The 16805-nt window shown below is 51.4% G+C and overlaps 1 protein-coding gene across 1 annotated transcript; it reads right to left on the bottom strand.

The window, feature by feature from the left end:
• Nucleotides 1–4500: 4500 nt before the first annotated feature.
• Nucleotides 4501–16646, bottom strand: PSMD13 (proteasome 26S subunit, non-ATPase 13). Its single transcript, XM_017642050.3, has 13 exons — nucleotides 16232–16646; nucleotides 14939–15017; nucleotides 11697–11731; nucleotides 11556–11611; nucleotides 11305–11348; nucleotides 11038–11124; nucleotides 9097–9268; nucleotides 8072–8151; nucleotides 7867–7992; nucleotides 6488–6550; nucleotides 5799–5879; nucleotides 5491–5607; nucleotides 4501–4958 (listed from the first exon to the last, which is right to left on the bottom strand). The coding sequence occupies exons 1-13, from the start codon at nucleotides 16552–16554 to the stop codon at nucleotides 4863–4865; spliced, it is 1359 nt and encodes a 452-aa protein (XP_017497539.3). The 5' UTR covers nucleotides 16555–16646; the 3' UTR covers nucleotides 4501–4862.
• Nucleotides 16647–16805: the final 159 nt, after the last annotated feature.

Here is a 16805-nt window from a genome sequence, read left to right as displayed (position 1 = left end):
TTGCTCCTGATGCCACCTGATCCAACACAGGCCAAAACAGGCCTGGCTGGGCCCGAGCCCTGGGCGCGGCTTTCTCTCCACACCTCGGTTTCTCCAGCTGTCATGGGGCCTTATCCCCACCCTGCACGCCCCACAGCCTTGTTCCATGGGACCCCCACCCGGCTATCACCTTTATGCAGGAAAAGGCAGATGCTGGTGGAGGAGGGTCCAGGACACAGGGCTGTGCTCTGGGTGGGCCCAGCATGGTCTTGGGTGGTCCCAGGCTGCTCCCCTCTGGCAGCCTCGTGTGGGGTGGGGACAGCAGGCCCTGGATTGGGTTTGGTCTGGGCAAGTGCTTTTGGAGACTAAAGCCCTCGTCGGGGCCTGAAGCTCCCGGCCGCAGGCTGTAGGAGCTGTCCCAGGCTGCATGCACGGGGAGCGAGGCAGGTTTGAGCTTGGAGCATTGGGAAGGTCAGAAGGCCTGGGGCATGGAAGGCTGGGGCTGGTGTGGCCATCTAGGCTGCAGGGGCAGGCCTGCCATGTCTCCCTGCTGGAGGGCAGCCCCCAGCTCTCCTGGCCTGGCCCTCCCTGGGAGCCTCACCCGTCCAGTGCTGGGCTGGCTGGGGACATGCTAGGAAGCCTGGTCTGACACCTGGAGCACAGTGACCCCCATCCAAGCTGGGGAGGATGGAGAAGGCCCCCCTCAGAGCCAGGCCTGGCTGGCTGGGGTAGCACATCTTATCTGTGAAAGAAGAAACACTGTAGGCTGGGTGGTTGATCCTCTGATCCACAGCCTTACCCCCCGCTGGACCCCAAAGCTATAATTAAAGTTTCAGGCGGAAGGGATTATTCCACAGGAGGGGTGGATGCCCCATGGACTGAGGCTGGCAGTGGAACCCTGCGCCACCCGAGATAACATTCAGGATATGCTCCTCCCTCTGGCCTCCCGGGACTTGGCTTCTGTCTGGGAAACCAAGTCACAGGGAGACGGTCTAGCATGGGCCGTGGGAGGCAGGGCAGGGATCCCAGAAACATCCCACATTCAGAGCAAGTGTGATTTCCAGGCAAGAATGCAAGTGAAAATGTTCCTTGTGCAATGCATTCACTTCAACACTGTCTCTAACATACCGATCGGGGCATGGTTGGCCCTACTGAGGACAGCGACCGTAGCTGAGTCCTGGGGCCGAGGGAAGGGACGTGGGCAACTCTGCAGCTTTCCATCCCTCAAGCGCAGCCCAGTGCCTGGAGTAAAATGCAGCTCCACCCTTCCATCCACCCCAACCCCTCCAACACGGGTTGAAAATCTGCTCAGCCAGCACTGCTCTGGGCCTCAGCGCTTCAGTGGCGAGCACCGGAGTCCTTGCCCTTGTGGGGCTTAATTCCAGCCACAAAAGCCAACAAGTACATCTGTGATGTCATTGAACAGGGCCCAAACGATCTGAAAACATGAAAACAGGAGGGAAAGGCACCAGATGGGGTGGGACTGGTGTGTCCGGACAAAGCAGGAGGTGTAAGGGAGCTGGTGTTCGGGGTGTGGGGAGCAGGTGGGGGAGAGAGCAGGCGCTGGTCAGTCCTCTCAGGTCCTGGGGCAAGCGGTGCCAGCATGTCCTGGGTACCGTGGCTGCAGATCAGCTGGGCGTGAAGGCTGGCTGAGGTCTGGGGAAGGCAGATGGAGACTGCCAGGGTCCTGGGGCCCTCACGTCAGGCAGGGCCTGTGTCTAGCAGCCAAGGAGAGGACAGCTGGAGAAGACTCAGACACTCAACCCTTCACCTGCCAGGGAGGGCAGGGGGCGCAGGCAGGGGCTGCCCGGGCGGCAGCGCTGCTGCTCCCCTGGGGGACCCACTGGGCTGGGCGGTGGGTCTCGTGTGGGCCCTTCCATTCTCTCAGGCAAAGTGCAGGCAGGGCCTCCAATGTGTGGGGGCAGGGTCTTTGCAGAGGGAAAGGGCAAAGCATCTCTCCAAGGCCTGTGGCCACCACCTGCAGGCCTGGGTCGCAGAGTAAGGTCACCCAAAAATGTTTGCCGTGGCAGGAATGAGCATTGCGGAAGCGTGAGAAGAGAGGCAGGCAGGCTTTGAGCTCACACCATGGCGTGTGGGCCAGTGGGCAGCATTGACCGGCATGGGCAGCCACTGTGGGCCAGGGTCTGAGAGCCTACAGAGCTCCGCTCCTTCCCATCACCGCCTCCACGGCGCCATCGTGAGGGTCACTGCGCTGCCCGACTCAGCATCGGTCACCCACCACACGCTGTGCCCAGGGTACAGCAGGGCTCCTTGACCGGGAGCCCCTCAGGCAACGAAGATGGCTGGGCAGTTCTGCCAGGAATTCCTATCAGAGAATTTAAAGTAGCCCCATGGTCCTGCCAGCAGACACCCAGGTGTCAGGCTTACTCCTAAACGGGGTCACCTTCCTGTAGCACCTTGCACCTGACCTCACTGGCCCTGCTCCTTGGTGGGCTCCCTTGTTCACAAGGAAGTGACGGCGCTTTCCAGAGAAGGCCCAGCCTCCAGGGAGCACTGCAAGCCCCCCAGGCGCCACAGCAGGGGGACAGTGCCTGGAGGCTGCTGGTCTGAGGCTCAGTTCCAAGCCCGCGGCCTCTCTGCCAAGCCTGTGACAGGAGGGGACAGCTGCCGCTCCCCCATCAAGCTATAAAAAGCCCAACACCCAAGCAAGCAGAGGACACGCTGAGCGGTCACACAGAACCTCGCTGGACTCAGGAAGGAGCTGGGCCCCCAGACATGCTGAGGCTGGTCCCCACCGTCAGGCTGCTGCAGGCCCCCCTGAGGTGCTGGCTGGTCCCCAAGGCACACATCTCCGCCAAGCCGGCCAGAACACCCACTTCTCCTGCAGTGAGTTCCTCCAAGGTGGCAGGGGGCTGATGGGGCAGGGGCGCGGGCGGTCCTGAGACCTGCTCAAGATGGGGTGGGTTTGCGGACCCCACAGAAGGCCAGGCTGATGAAGGGGAGGGGACGTCCACAGCCCAGCAGCGTCTGGAGGTAATCCTGGGGCTGGGTCTCAGTCCTATGGCGGTGACAGCACCCCTGCTCCAGGGAAGGGGCTCTTGCCGGGGCCCCAAAGCAGCCAGCAGAGTCACTCAGAGGCAGAGGCCCCCTGTTCTCAGACTCCCACTCACCTGGCAGGTGAGGGGTGCTAGCAACTGAGCTTGGAGGCTCAGTGTGTACTCAGTCCCACCACCGTTAGAGGGAACTGGGGGGCTGCTTCGAGGGATCATGAGAGCACAGGAGGAAATGCAAACCCGTTTCCCTTTAGGAGAGCACAAATACCTATTTTAAGGATAAAAAAACCAAGGTCTTGAAGGTCTGTTCAAGGTCATACGGCTGCACGCGGCTCCAATGTGAATCCAGTCAAGTCTCTGTTCTAGGCCAATGTTGCGGTTAAGTCTCTGGGGGTTAAAGTCAAAAGGGAAGAGGGGTCTCCAACCTGCATCTGAGGCAGCTTAGAAATGGGAGGGTGCCTGGCCCAGGCTGTTTCAGATGGCAACTGAGTGGAAGCGGAGTACAGCCAGTTCTTCAGAACCTGGCTTTGCAAATTCACCACTGAAAACAAGGGGTTCCAGGCGGGGTGGCCTCTGCACTTACACACATGTGCACAAACACACACACGGCAGGGAATCCCCCCCCACAGACACACACAGTGCGGGGATTCCCACCCTTTCCACCCAGGCTTCTGAACAGGACTGACATTTAGAGAAAAGACCCTTTCTGCATGGCACCCAACATGCACACATCCACAGGTAACCAGAGCGGGGCTTAATTCGTGCCTGAAGGGTGGAGCTCAAGGTCGAGGGGCATGGGGCCCTGGGGAAGGCACAGGCTGCCAGGGAGGCTCGCAGGGGCGGGGCTCAGAGGACAGGGCCCCACAGACAGAAGCCCAGGCTCGTCTGCCCATAGGCTCCCTCCACGTGACACAGGTCAGGGCCGGAGCCAGGGCAGTCGGCCGCCATTGAGCAGAGATGCAGCCTGCCGCCCTGCTTGGGACTTGGTCCCCCACGCCAGCCCCAGGACAGACAGGCCCGCTGACAACCTCCCGGTGACCCGGCGGCCTCGTGTGTGCTTCCCTCACCCCAGGAGCAGGCCTTTGGGCTCTCGGTGATGATCCTCAGCTTCCTGACTCCTGCAGGCTGGGTCCTGGCCCACCTGGAGAGCTACAAGAGCGGCTCCACGCACTGAAGGCCTGAGGCCAGGGCTCCGCGCACAGGAGACCATATTAAACCCCTCCTGCCAACTAACACTCCTCAGTGTTTCTTGTGTACTCGCCCTGTCCCTGCCCCGCCGGCACTGGGCTGAGCCCTGGCTGTGTCAGCACTGGGGGACAAGCTGCAGGCCAGGCGGTGGTGGGGCAGCTGCTGCGGTCAGGACTCGTTTCCCAGGTCATTGCACCCTCTGCGCAGAGGCCCTTTTCCGAGGGTGGGAAAGGAGGGCCACAGCCAAATCCCTGCCAGACCCTCCCTAGGCGCCATCCCCTGCTGTCTGACGTCTTCACAGAAGGAACAACCACAGGAGGACAGAGCAAAGGTGTTTATTACAGGAAGGTTCTCACAACTGCTGGGAAGGGTCCTTGCAGGAGGGTGCGATGGAGAGCATCTGTGTGGGCGTCCTCCACAGCCTCCGGCCTACTCCTTCCCAGCCCTCGGGTCCACACCCTTGCCTGCCCATTGCCTGAGACCCAGGGACCCCTTCCCACTGCAGGCTACACAAGATGCCCACAAAGGAGGCTTCTCCCTGTGGCCAGAACCCCATCAGTGATGGTCCTGTGTCTAAGGTGAGAACAGTCCTGACGCCAAACAGAATCCCAGCCGCACCCCCAGTGAAATGCAGAACTGGGCGGCCAGCGTCACGGGCCACAGAAGGCCGAGGCGGGGCATCTAGGTGAGGATGTCGTGGGCCTGATGCTCCAGCAGCATCTCCATACTCCTCACGTCCGTGCACCAGAACTCCAGGCGGTCCTTCATGCCCTTGATCTGAGGCAAGACAGGGCCACATACAGGCATTAGGACACTGGGCAGCCGGCACCTGGTGGTGCAGGTCTCGCTTTCCAGTGGGTGCTTCGGGGCAGCACGAACAGAAGAGGCATCAGAGTGGGAGCAGGGTGTGGGCAACGGGCTATCCCAGTCAATTCTTGTCACAAGGACATTTAAAAAACTTGAATGAAGGCAAACAGGCAAGAATAGAGGAAATCCACAGGATTAAATTTACAGCAAATATGATACAAGATGGATTTGAGCTCAAATCACAGAGCCAGGGGTGCGTTTTACCAAAGTGCCAATTTTAAGATTAAAAGGCAGCACCAGGACAACCAGCACTGTTATTATGAGATAAGCTCTTAAATGCAGGGTTCAAACCCCGGGCTTGCATTAAATCAGGTGCGCCCCTACAGCAGCGATTCATCCTCTAAAGTTTGTCTAATAATGGCTTCCACCCTAACGGAACTTACGCACACAGATACAACCCAGAACACCGTTTAAAGGAGAACCACGTGTTCCTATCGATCACCTGTTGCAGATCGAGCACGCGGGGCTGCACCCACGTCATGTGAACCCGCTCATCCACTTCGTCAATACTGCCTCTCACCAGGCCCACCGACAGCGCCTTCATCACCAGCAGCTCCACCTGCGTGGAGAGGGGCTGCGGTGAGATGCGAGCTGCCGGCAGGCCCGAGTCATGGGCCTGCCGCCCTGCAACACGAGGGGGCAGGAGCTCCTTGGGTGTGGTTTCTGGGTCTAGGGGGCAGCGTGCGGGCACAGGGCCCTGACCCTCTGGCCATAGCTTTCTGCTGTGAATCCCGAGCCCAACGACTGTACCTCATTCACAGCGATTTTAGCACTTTTGGCTATTTCTTCAAAAGTGAGTTGTCTGTGGTTGGCAGGTCGTGTGAAAGTCATCTGGAAACAAAGGTCTGCTTATTAACTACTTTTCAAAATAAAATTTTTCACAGAACTGCTTGCTAAGGTTATTTTTGTCAATACCTGCTCTGAAAATAGATTTTCTTAGTACCCAAATACTCAAGTTTTCTTAGTCACGTAGCTTAATGAGAACAAGCTTACGGCATTTAGACAGGAAGGGGAAATAGCTTTACAGTCTCATCTCCAACAGTCATTTTTCATTTCCTGAACAAGTACTTGAGGCTGCTGAGTGCCAGGGCTGTACCTGGACTGGGTGAACAAGGTCCATTTCCTCAAGAGGCTTAAATTCTAGTAGGGAAAGGCGGACACGAATGTAGACAGAGGATGGTAAGTGCGATGAAGTGGCAGCTACCTTAGCTCAGATGACCGGGGAATACCTCTCTAGGAGGGGTCACCTAAGCTGAGACCAAAATACAAACTTTAAAAAGCAAGTGGTGGCAGACAAACAGGAAGGCAATACAGAGGGGAGGGGACAGAAAAATTACCCCTGCAGTTCCAAGGGCACTTGTGGAGGCTTGGGGCGTCTGCAGCGCCCTCGGGCTTGCCTACAGGGTCTTGAATCAGAGCGGGTCAGTGTGCTTGCTTACCTCCATGAGGCACAACAGCTGGATCTTCCTCAGAAGTTGGGCTTCGTTGGCTGCTAAATCAGGCTACAGAGTGGAGAGACATCAGTGGCCTAACTGGGCTTTGGAATTCTTTCTACAACAGTAGATCGAACAGGAAGAAACTAGGCAGGTCCAAACCCTGCACAGAGATCAGAGACTCGTTACCAGCTTCAAGGGACAGGAATGTCACTTTCCTTAGGAAACCACTAGAACCGTGCCTAGCTGAAAGGCCATTTTCCAAGATAAGGAATTTGCAAATGAGATTTGTACTAACGCCACAAACACCAGGGTGAGGACCACAGGTGTGGAAGAACATGGCCATGTGAGTGGGGCTGGGGGCTCGGCCTACTCAATCAGCTGGGGGAAGCAGGGCCAGAGGGACGCACTCTTTAAATTCCAGGGACTCACTGTGAACTGAAAATGCCCTTTGGCATGACCCATACACTCCCCTTGCAGGCGGATCAAAAGGTCATTTGCTGAGCACAGAACCAAAGCAAGGAGAGTGGATTACTTGACTCCAACATTCAGCTCATCCCCTGCCACAGACAGCCTGACAGGGACATCCTGCCACAGGCACTGGACAGGCCAGGCTCGCCACAAAGGGCCCGCTCCCTCTGACAGGTGCTGGTGGGACGTGTGTCTCGCTTTTTGTTTTCTGGACCTGCTTGTGGCCTCATCACAGTCCACTTGTATCTACTCTGCTCCATTTGTGTGATTATACAAGCTTATTTGGAACTTCAAGAAAATGGAAAAGTTCAGAAAAGTAAAAACATAGTAACAGCCCTATTCCTATCAGCATAACATTTCAATAATACTTGCTCCTGATACTTTCATTTAAAAATGAATAAACTTACTGTTATTAAAGCTCAAGGCCTCCTCCTCAAGCACCTCTTCTCCCTCCCCTTACTCGGTGCCCCCTCCCCTGCTGGCCCCTCCCTCATGCACCGGCCCCCATTACCGACCCTCTCTCACACCCCTTGCTCTCCTCCACTCTAAATGCTCCCTCTTTTTGGCCTCACACACCCTATTTCAGTTGAATACACTAAAAGCTTCCTCTGCTGCACCTGCTAATCCTACTCAAGCCTAAGGCCACAAACTGAGCTTCTTTTGGGCAGCCTCTGTGACGCCCCTCCGCCCAGCACTGATGAGGCTCCCACATCATATTCTGCCCATCTGTAGTACCGAGTACTCTTTTAATACCCGAGTTACTATGGTAAATAAATAACTACTTAGCCACCTGCTCTGAGAGCAGGACTGGCTCTCCCCAGGGCCTGCCCTGGAGAAGGAAGGGGCACATCAGCATCTTTAGACACTGGATCAAGTGTGGGAGCGCTCAGCCACCCCCCCACCCCGTGACGGACCTGCTGGCCCCAAGAGGCCTTCAGGGTCTGGAATCTCTCCACGTTGCCACTGTTAAAGGCATAAAGGGTGTCGATCAGCCACTGCCGGTCGGTGCTCCTCAGCGAGTCTAGCACGGGGTGCATGAGCTGCGAGGGTGGAGGGGGTCAGTCAGTGAAGAGCACAGCCTCCCCCTCGTTAAGGATCCTGTGCCCAGGGTCCACTTACGAGCTCTCCGAAGTTGAAGACTCCCTCGCCAAGAAGTCCTGCCAGTCCCAGCGTGAACGCTCTCTCCTGCTGCTCAGACACTACGGTAACAACACACTGCCAGTTGCAAGAACCCACCCTGTTTGACTCCGAAAACCTCACATGAAAAAGTAAGAAGCCATTCTCTGTAACGGTCATTAAAAAACCCTTAGATTATACCTGGATCCACATGCACGGGTTTTATGGGAAAGCCATTCATTTGCCTATTTACTCTTACCTTAATACATGGGAGCCTATATTTCCAGCTGACCTATCTACTTCCTATAGTGTGTCCCTTGCATCCCTTGCCTGCTATGGGAACTAGTACCACATTCTACTTATCTTGAAGTCATCCCATTTAGTCTCTTTTCAGACTAGAATTAACTCCTTTCTGTTCCAATAAATGATTCCCTTAATCTTTTAACCACATCAGTTGTTTTTTCCAATGCATTTGTCTTGAGATGCAGCAGTTAAAACTGCAGTGACATACTTAGAGTTGCTGATCTCTTCAGCTTCAACAGTAGACTGTTAGGAACATTTAAAACATGCTGTAATTTTTTTTCTAAACACACATTCCTTGCACTGTCCACACAACTCACTGGTCACTTTTCTCTTCACCTTCAAATCCTTGAAAGGTTCTTGTAACTTATCCGCTGGGCCCGGCCCTTGGGCTTGCAGAACAAGCTCCTCAGGGGACGGGATCTCATGGCGCCCTTCACCCCGCACCCGGGATTCTCACCAAGACCTCTGACTCAGGTAGGGTGAACACTTGGAGAAGGGGTGGGAGGGGGCTTGAGGAGTTAGCCTGATCTTCTTCTGAACCAAATGCAGAAGACAAATACAAGGTGAAACTAAAACTCCAAGAGCTGTCCCCACCCTCTGACCACATGGCTTTTTCAAAAAGGTGAGACTCCACGTCACGTCTGAGACTCGCTGCCCCAACCACTGCACAGCTGCTGTCGAGAGACAGCTCCTCACGCACATAGGCTGTAGCAACCCTGGGTCACCTGGCAGGTCCTTGATGCCAACACAGCCCAGGAACCGCAGCGCATCTTTGTAGTAGGAGGCATGGTCCCCGACTGTCTGGTAGTATTTGCTGGAGAGATCGTAGAAACGACTGTGAACTGATGTCACCCCGGGGAGGTGGTTGAGCATTTCTTCCACATCTTCAATTGTTTCCTAAACACAGGATGCAAGATGCCCTTTCTTTTCAACTCAAGGCACTTTTAGAATAATAGATGACAAGATGAAAAGCATAAGCCACAAAAATTGATAAATATGACTACATTGATCAGAGAAGACAAATAGGGACTCTGGCATCTTACCACACTGATGGACAGTGCTTGTAGGGATAATAAGGGTGAATGAATAACCACATTGTTTTTCTTGTGAAATCTTCATAAGAGTGTATATTAATGACACCTTAATAAAAAAAATATATGACTACACTAACATGGAAAACTTTAGTTCATCCAAAACAGGAATAAGAACAAAGACAAGGTATAGACTGGGAAAAGATGTTTATAGCCCACGTAACCCACAAGGGAATGTGACCAAAGCTATATAAAGAGCTCCTACAGATCAACAGGAGACAAGCAATACAGAGAAACAGGCAAAGAAGAGGTATTAACAGGCAATTTACAGAAGTGGAGACATGAATGGAGTGGTCAGGAAACTACTAGTAATCAAGAAATGCAAATTAACCCCCGAATGAAATACCCTTTCATCTCCATTAGACTGACAAGAATGAAACAGTCTGAAAATACCAAGGGCTGAAGAGGTGGTGCAAGGCCACCTTGGAGGAACACTGGTAATATCCGGTAAAGGTGGAACGCACATGCCTTACACCTGTGGTGTCACCTCTAGGTGTGTAACTGGTGAGATTCTGCCCATATACACAAGGAACCAGACACAGAATTGCTGACAACAGCATGCTTAACAATAGGGGAAAAAACCCTGAATTCCTTCACTAGGAGACTGGATATGTAGGCTGTGCAACATTTCTACAGTGAAATACCATAAAACAGTGAAAATAAACTGGTCACCTAACCTCGAGCCAACAAGATAAAACAATGCCATGTGTCCCTGGAACGGTACACCCTTATCTAGTGGAGCAAAACGAAGCACAAGCAGGGAGGCGCTGCTGGGGACGAATGTGCCTGAGGCGCCCAGGAGTGCCCTGTGCTGTGCTGCTCAGCCCTCAGGCCTGCGCGGCACGGCCAGGCCCACTGCGGTCCGCAGTACACAGCTGTCAGCATGTCTTACACAGTCAACAAAATGCAGGAAGTACGCATGCGGGCCAGGGCTGGGAATCAGCATGAAACAATGTTCTCTGAGGGCAATGAGAACATGAACACTTACCCCCAATATTTAAGATTATGGTTCCCGCAAATAAATACATGTAGCTCTGGTTAAGCAAGGTGAACTGACCACACAAGTTGGTCTTACCCATATCCACACCTGCCCCCCAAATTATACTGAAATAAAAGCAGGAAAGGCATAAGCACAGGAAAGGGCAACAATCAGCAGGTGGAACGAGCGCGAGGGCACGGCCCCGAGCTGCCGGTGGTGAGGAGGCTGGCCCGGCCAGCGCGGCCCCGCGCTGCGCGCGGTCAGGCCTGGACTCGGGCCCCATGAGCGTGCTGTGTCACACGGGCCGGGGCTCTTTTGTTTCAGGGTTAACAGGCATCACGTCAGTAAAGTACTCCTAACTGGTTTTGAAAGGGAAGAACTCCCTGCACGCATAGAATGACAGCCAAATGGTAACATGTTAACAACGGGAACACGAGCTGAGGGTAGAAGAAGAGTTCTTTGTGCAAATTTTACAACTTTTCGGTAACTTAAAATTGTTTAAAAGTAAGAGTTAAAGAGGAAAAATAGGACTTTTTCCCCTACAGTTCTAAACAAGCACCTAAACCAAAGCTAAGTCTGTCGCTTGGTGGCCTCACCTTGGTGACCTGGAGGTCCCCGATGTTTAATTTCAGAGCTCCAACCGCAGTTTTACACAGGATCACTGCCTCGTCGCTGCTCTTCACCTAAGACATCAGAGAGGGGACCTCAGAAGTGTCGGCTGCAGGTAGCAAGGCAAGGCGTCTATACGCTGGCTTAACCTGCACAGCTACAGACATACTGGTTTCTGGCGGTGTGACAGTGATACAGATGCAACCTTTAAGTCACACCTACTCTAAAAGGTCTGGCTCAGACTTCACATTTACCTTCTCACGAGTCTTTTCCAGAAAAGTAAGAGCTACATTAGGATCTAGAAAGAACAGAAGAACAAAGTCAGAAGAACCATCCAAGAGTATTTTTACAGATTGGTCTCTACCAACCAGGAGATTTGTAGGTAGGATAATCTTTATGCTTAGGCCACAAAATATACAAGAACCATTACTTACAATGTAAACATTCAATTAACTTTTATTGTTAACACTTGGATCTCTCCTTTAGGAAACAAAGTGAGACTCACCAGTCATCTGTCTAACTACGTGAAGAATGATTTCTACCAGAGACAAAGGGTTCACCCTGAAATAAAGACCACCAGTCTTTGAGTGCCAACAACTACCAAAGTTTTCATTTTTCAAAGTAAAAAAAATGACAAGACTTTTACCTGTGTTCGAATTCACTGATGAAGTTTTCATAAAGCTGTGGAACCAAAACATGGAGTAACTATAGGATATTTTTCATTTTGCAAAATCAAGATTCTGAACACTACCACAATGCCCATCACACAGTAGGCACTGCATACATTTTTTGCTGAATAACAGGACTCCCACATTTGAATTTATTAAGTTCACATAAATGACCACCAGTGGATTACTGAAGAAAGCTAGGGCTTTTTCTGGCTTTGGGAATTAAGAGCACTGCCCTGTAAGAAACTCCTGAAACCCAATTCCCATATTCTTCCTAAGTAACATAGACTCTCAGTTGACTATCACTAACCTAACAGATTGGAGTTCCCTCAGATTTTAGAAGGTTGCAGACTAATTATGTACCACTACCACATTTATTAGCCATTTGGCAAACATCTGAGCACTTACTCAGACTCTGCTAGGTACTATAGACACAGAAAGTGTAGGACAAAAGTTGGTCTTTCAAGGAACTCCTGGCTTAGTGGAGCAGACTTGTAAACAGAAAAATGACAATACTGTGAATTTACGAGCAAAGGAAAAACAGGACATATGTGGATCAGCCAAAGGGAGAGGTTTCAAAGGTTATTCTAGAAATGGTGATAACTGAGTTTTAAGGAACGAAGAGCAGTTAGAGAGGTGGACAAATTTGTTGTGCGATGGGTGTAGCTGGGAGAACATTCCAGATAGGAACAAACATGTTCAAAAGCATTGAAGAAAAAAACTACACGATGTCTTCAGAGTACTTCTGAAGGGCATAGAGTGTGTAGCACTGGGGATGCCTGTCCTAATGTCAAGGCTAAACCAGTGGAGACACATGATCAACTTCCATTTTAGAAACATGACTCAGGGCAGAGGATGGCAAGGGAAAAGACCAGGGGAGAGACCAGCTGAGGCTACCAGGCAAGACACTGAGGGAAGGGCAAGAGCAGTGAAGACGGACAGAGAGTCTGAGGGAGGTTTGCTGGTGAGGTGAACTAGACTTGATCAGATAGATACGGGCATGTCACAGGGAAGGGGAGCTGAGAGCCTTGGAGCTTATGGCTGGGTAACTGCAAAAGGGGTGCTCAGTGGGGCAAAGCTGGGAGAGGGACCTCTAGATGAGGTCAGCTTTGGATATGGGGAGTCTGAAGTTAAGTTCCTCTTGGATATGAAGATATAAAGATGGCACTGTCCTTGCAAAAGGAAATTTGGGGCACACATATGTGTATATATGTATATACACAGCAGAAAACTACTAAGCCCTGAAGAAGAAGGAAATCCTGTGACATTTGCAACAATGTGGATGGACCTTGGGGGCACTATGCTACAAGTCAGGAAAAGACAAATACTGTATGATCTCACCCACATAAGCAATCTAAAAAAAAGTGACCTCGTACAAACAGACCAGACTGATGGTTGCCAGAGGTGTGTGTGTGGGCGAGGGGGAATGGGTGAAGGGGGTCACAAGGCACGAGCTTCCAGTTACCAGTCCTGGGGGTGCGATGCACAGCATGGTGACTATAATGATACTGTCCAGTATAGCTGAAAGTTGCTAAGAGATATCTTACACATTCTCACCACAAGGAAAAAAACTGTTAACTGTGTGTAGTGATGGGTGTTAACTAGACTTATTGTGATGGTCCTTTCCCGTATACACAAATATCACATCATTACATAGTACATGCTAAAGTAAGTTATATATCAATTATTTCTCATTAAAACTAGGAGAAAGAAAATGTCCCTGAGGCAGCCAATTAGATATTTAAACCTGGCACCTAGCAAAGTGCCATCTAAATAAAATGGGTTTTTCACTACAAAGGGTTACTTCAAATATATTGTCCTCTTTAAAAGGGAATATTTCAACTTTCTGATATCTAATTTATGGGATTACCTAAAAAAAAAACAAGTAAATCCACTAAATCTAGACACTCAAAATTTGCTTCTGACGACTGCATATTCATGAATACTACCTATCTGTAAGTTATGTGGCCAGGTCCCAACAATTTTTAGAGGTTTATTTTGTCTATTGAAATAGTTAACTTAATCTGCTGACCTGAATAAGTGCCATGTTACCATGAGATTGAGGAAATATTTTGCTATGTGTAGAAAATTATTTAAAGACAAGCAAGCAAAGGATAGAGACAATTATATTATCTATCACTATGATACAGAACCTTAGGGAACAAATCCAAAGACAATTCTATCATTTTCCCACATAATTTAGAAGACAAAGAGTGCCCAGCAAAAGCTTTAGGCTTATGTATCATTACAAGTTCTTTGAGTAGTAAAATTTCAGACAGATGGGTATAAACCACAAGAATATCTTAGGAGCCCAGGTGGTGGAGTGACAGGTGGCAAGCTTCATTGTGAGAAAATACAGTGTATTTGGGACAGTTAACTCAACTATCTTGAACTAGCTTTCAATTCCAATGCAGGTACAAATCCGTGATTTACTGAGAATCCAAGAGAAATGCATCGAAGTGTAAGATGTCAGGGAAGATTTCAAAGAGGAAGCTACGAGTGAACAAATTCATGGGGGTTTGTCAGGATATGGGGGAAAGCTGGGGCAGTGTTTTTTTTCCCTGTTGACAAAATTGTAAAAGTGCTCTATCACAGGGCAGCGTGGTATTACACAGGATTTCCCCCTGCAGACCTCTTCACCTCCAAGTGAAGCACAGAAGGTGCCTGACCTTCCACGGTACCACGACAAAGTGTCTGGGCAAAGCAGGCAGAGTCGGTAGGGGGAGGAGAGAGCAGTGATGGCAGCCCTCTCAGTTTCCTATGGTCACTTTCCTCGGTAACCCACTGCACCCCTAACTGGTTTTGAACTTTCAATTTTGAGTAAGTTTTCCAAAAGTACAGTACTTTAAAAAAGTCTATGAACAATAAGGTACAGGGCCATACTATGCTATACGCTGGCTGGAATTTTAGAAGAAGTTGGAATGTCTGTTTGAACCCTGTTCTGCCACTTACTAGCTGTGATCTATGCCAAGTTATGCAATCTCTTGGTATCTGCTTCCACACAAATAAGTAAAGAGGATAACAGTATCTATTGAGAGAGAACCTATCTCTCAATGTTGTTATGAGGAGTAAACAAGTAAATATATAAAGTTCTTAGAATAGCACCTGACATAAAGTGATTGCTGGATAGGTATAGTACATTATTTTGAAGCCCACCTATTATTTTAAAAAGTCCTTGAGCATATTTATATAATCTGACCTAACATGGCAAATCATTTACCTTAATGAGACCATCTCCTTGGGCAAAGCATGGATCCTGCACAAAATCAAGCACCTGAAGTGTCAGCTGATGCCACAACCTGAAAGACATAAGGCCCTTAACACCTATAAACTAATATCCGGTCACAGGCACCTTCAGCCTTGATGGTCCTATCAAATAACAGCAGCAACCCGCCTCTACTTGCTAACAGGAAGAGTGCTAACGCGGATGCTAGTAAGCCTGGGTTCTTTTCCTGGCTCTGCTGCTCAACAGTTATGTCACCCCAGATCACCTAACCTCTCCAAGACTCAGGTTTTCCGTTATAAATGGAGGTTATCTTCCTAGACTACCTCGAAGGGTTAATGTGAGGTGTGACTAGAAACAAGAACTTTGGAATCATACGTATCTAAGTGGAAATCCTGGCTCTTCTACTTATCAGCTGAGTATCTCAGGGTAGGAGCTGAAACTGAGTTTCAGTGTCCTCACCCGCGAACGCGATGAAGGAAAGAATGAGCTATGCATAAAACCTCTAGAAAAATGCTACAGCACACTGGAGACCAAAGGCTAATTTATAAAAATGCAAAAAAATGCTCTGAAGAATGCAAAGTTCTAGCCAACACAACAATTACTTAGCAAATAACTTCCTCTCAAACCGCTAACGGCAGAGGCTGCTGAACATCAGAACACACTGTCTACGTGGAAGGCACCCGGCTGACGCTAGGGTTAACAGGGGTGTATTTTCCTATAGAACATCGCTAGCTCAATGCCAGCAATTTAGTCTATTCATTTAACAGTAAGTTGGTGCTTAGCAACAGACAACTCGAAATTCACCCTGTCTATAAACAAACCCAAACTTTGGGACCGTGGGAGAGGGAGAAGGGTTGCGCCTTAGCGTGCAGCCAGTCGCAGAACCAACAGGGAAAAGAAAAAACTGCACTGGCGCCTGGCTTACGCGCTGCAGACCGCTGAGAGCTGTCGACACAGTCCCACTGTAACAGGGCTACGCGCAACACAAGGACCTGTCATCGAAAACGGACGGCAGCCTAATCCTGAAAGGGCATTTGCTTGTTTGACTGGAATCAAGAGACAGAATCTTTTAAAGCCCTGAAACCTTTTCATAGAACTAGTTCAGAAGCGTCGGTCGGGAAGGCAGTGAACCCGAGATCCCACACCCTGCGGACGCCTCTGCTCCTCAGGCCTCCCGAGCTGTCACGCCGCCGGGCCCCGGCCCCGCGTCCCCACACGGCCCCACCCAGGCCCCGCCCCTCCGCGCCTCGCGCCTCCCCACCCCGGGGCTCGCGGCCCGCGGCTCACTTCTTCGTGTAGAGCTCCTCCAGGCGGTGCCACACGGCGGCCGGGCCGGGCCCTGAGCTCTGGCTCTGCTGCAAGAAGCCGGGTACGTCCTTCATGGCGGCAGCGAGACCAGGACAGCAGCACCACAGAGACAGCAGCGGCGCGGGTATGGCCGCCGGAAGTGCTCGGTCACTTCCGGCGGCGCGCGCGCGGAGCAGCCTGGGAGCGCCGCTGGTTGCCCCGGTGACCGCACCTCTGTGCGGGAGGAGCTTCTCCGCCTGGGCGTGTACAGGATTTCCTGCGCCTCTGGGGGCCACTGAGGCGCCTGGGGTCGGCTCGGCCATCGACTCGCTGTGCGGCCTCAGCCTCTGTGGTCCGCAGGTTCTCCTCTCGAATGGGGTTGATAACAGCAGTGTCTCCCTCTAGTGTCCTGCGAGGACCAAGTGTAAACGTAATGCCTGACCGTAGTAAGGGTTAACACCGCCATCCCGGTGAGAAACGGGGAAGCGCCGGAGAGCAATGCAGGACGCCGGCTTGGTCGGCGGGCGAGAGGCGGGCCCTCAACAGACCAGGGAAGCGCCCGCACCTGGCGTCT

This window comes from Manis javanica, chromosome 11, assembly GCF_040802235.1.
Source record: "Manis javanica isolate MJ-LG chromosome 11, MJ_LKY, whole genome shotgun sequence".
Lineage (NCBI taxonomy): Eukaryota > Metazoa > Chordata > Mammalia > Pholidota > Manidae > Manis > Manis javanica.
This window is presented reverse-complemented; position numbering and strand designations above follow the sequence as displayed.

What these genes read in the sequence shown, in the direction of transcription:
- PSMD13 (XM_017642050.3), bottom strand. Translation starts at nt 16,554, where the DNA reads ATGGCCGAGCCGACCCCAGGCGCCTCAGTGGCCCCCAGAGGCGCAGGA. An exon ending in TGGCATCAAGGACCTGCCAG is followed by an intron (nt 8,152 to 9,096) that starts GTGACCCAGGGT and finishes TTGTTACCGTAG; the next exon opens with TGTCTGAGCAGCAGGAGAGA. An exon ending in AGCTGTTGTGCCTCATGGAG is followed by an intron (nt 5,880 to 6,487) that starts GTAAGCAAGCAC and finishes CTTTGTTTCCAG; the next exon opens with ATGACTTTCACACGACCTGC.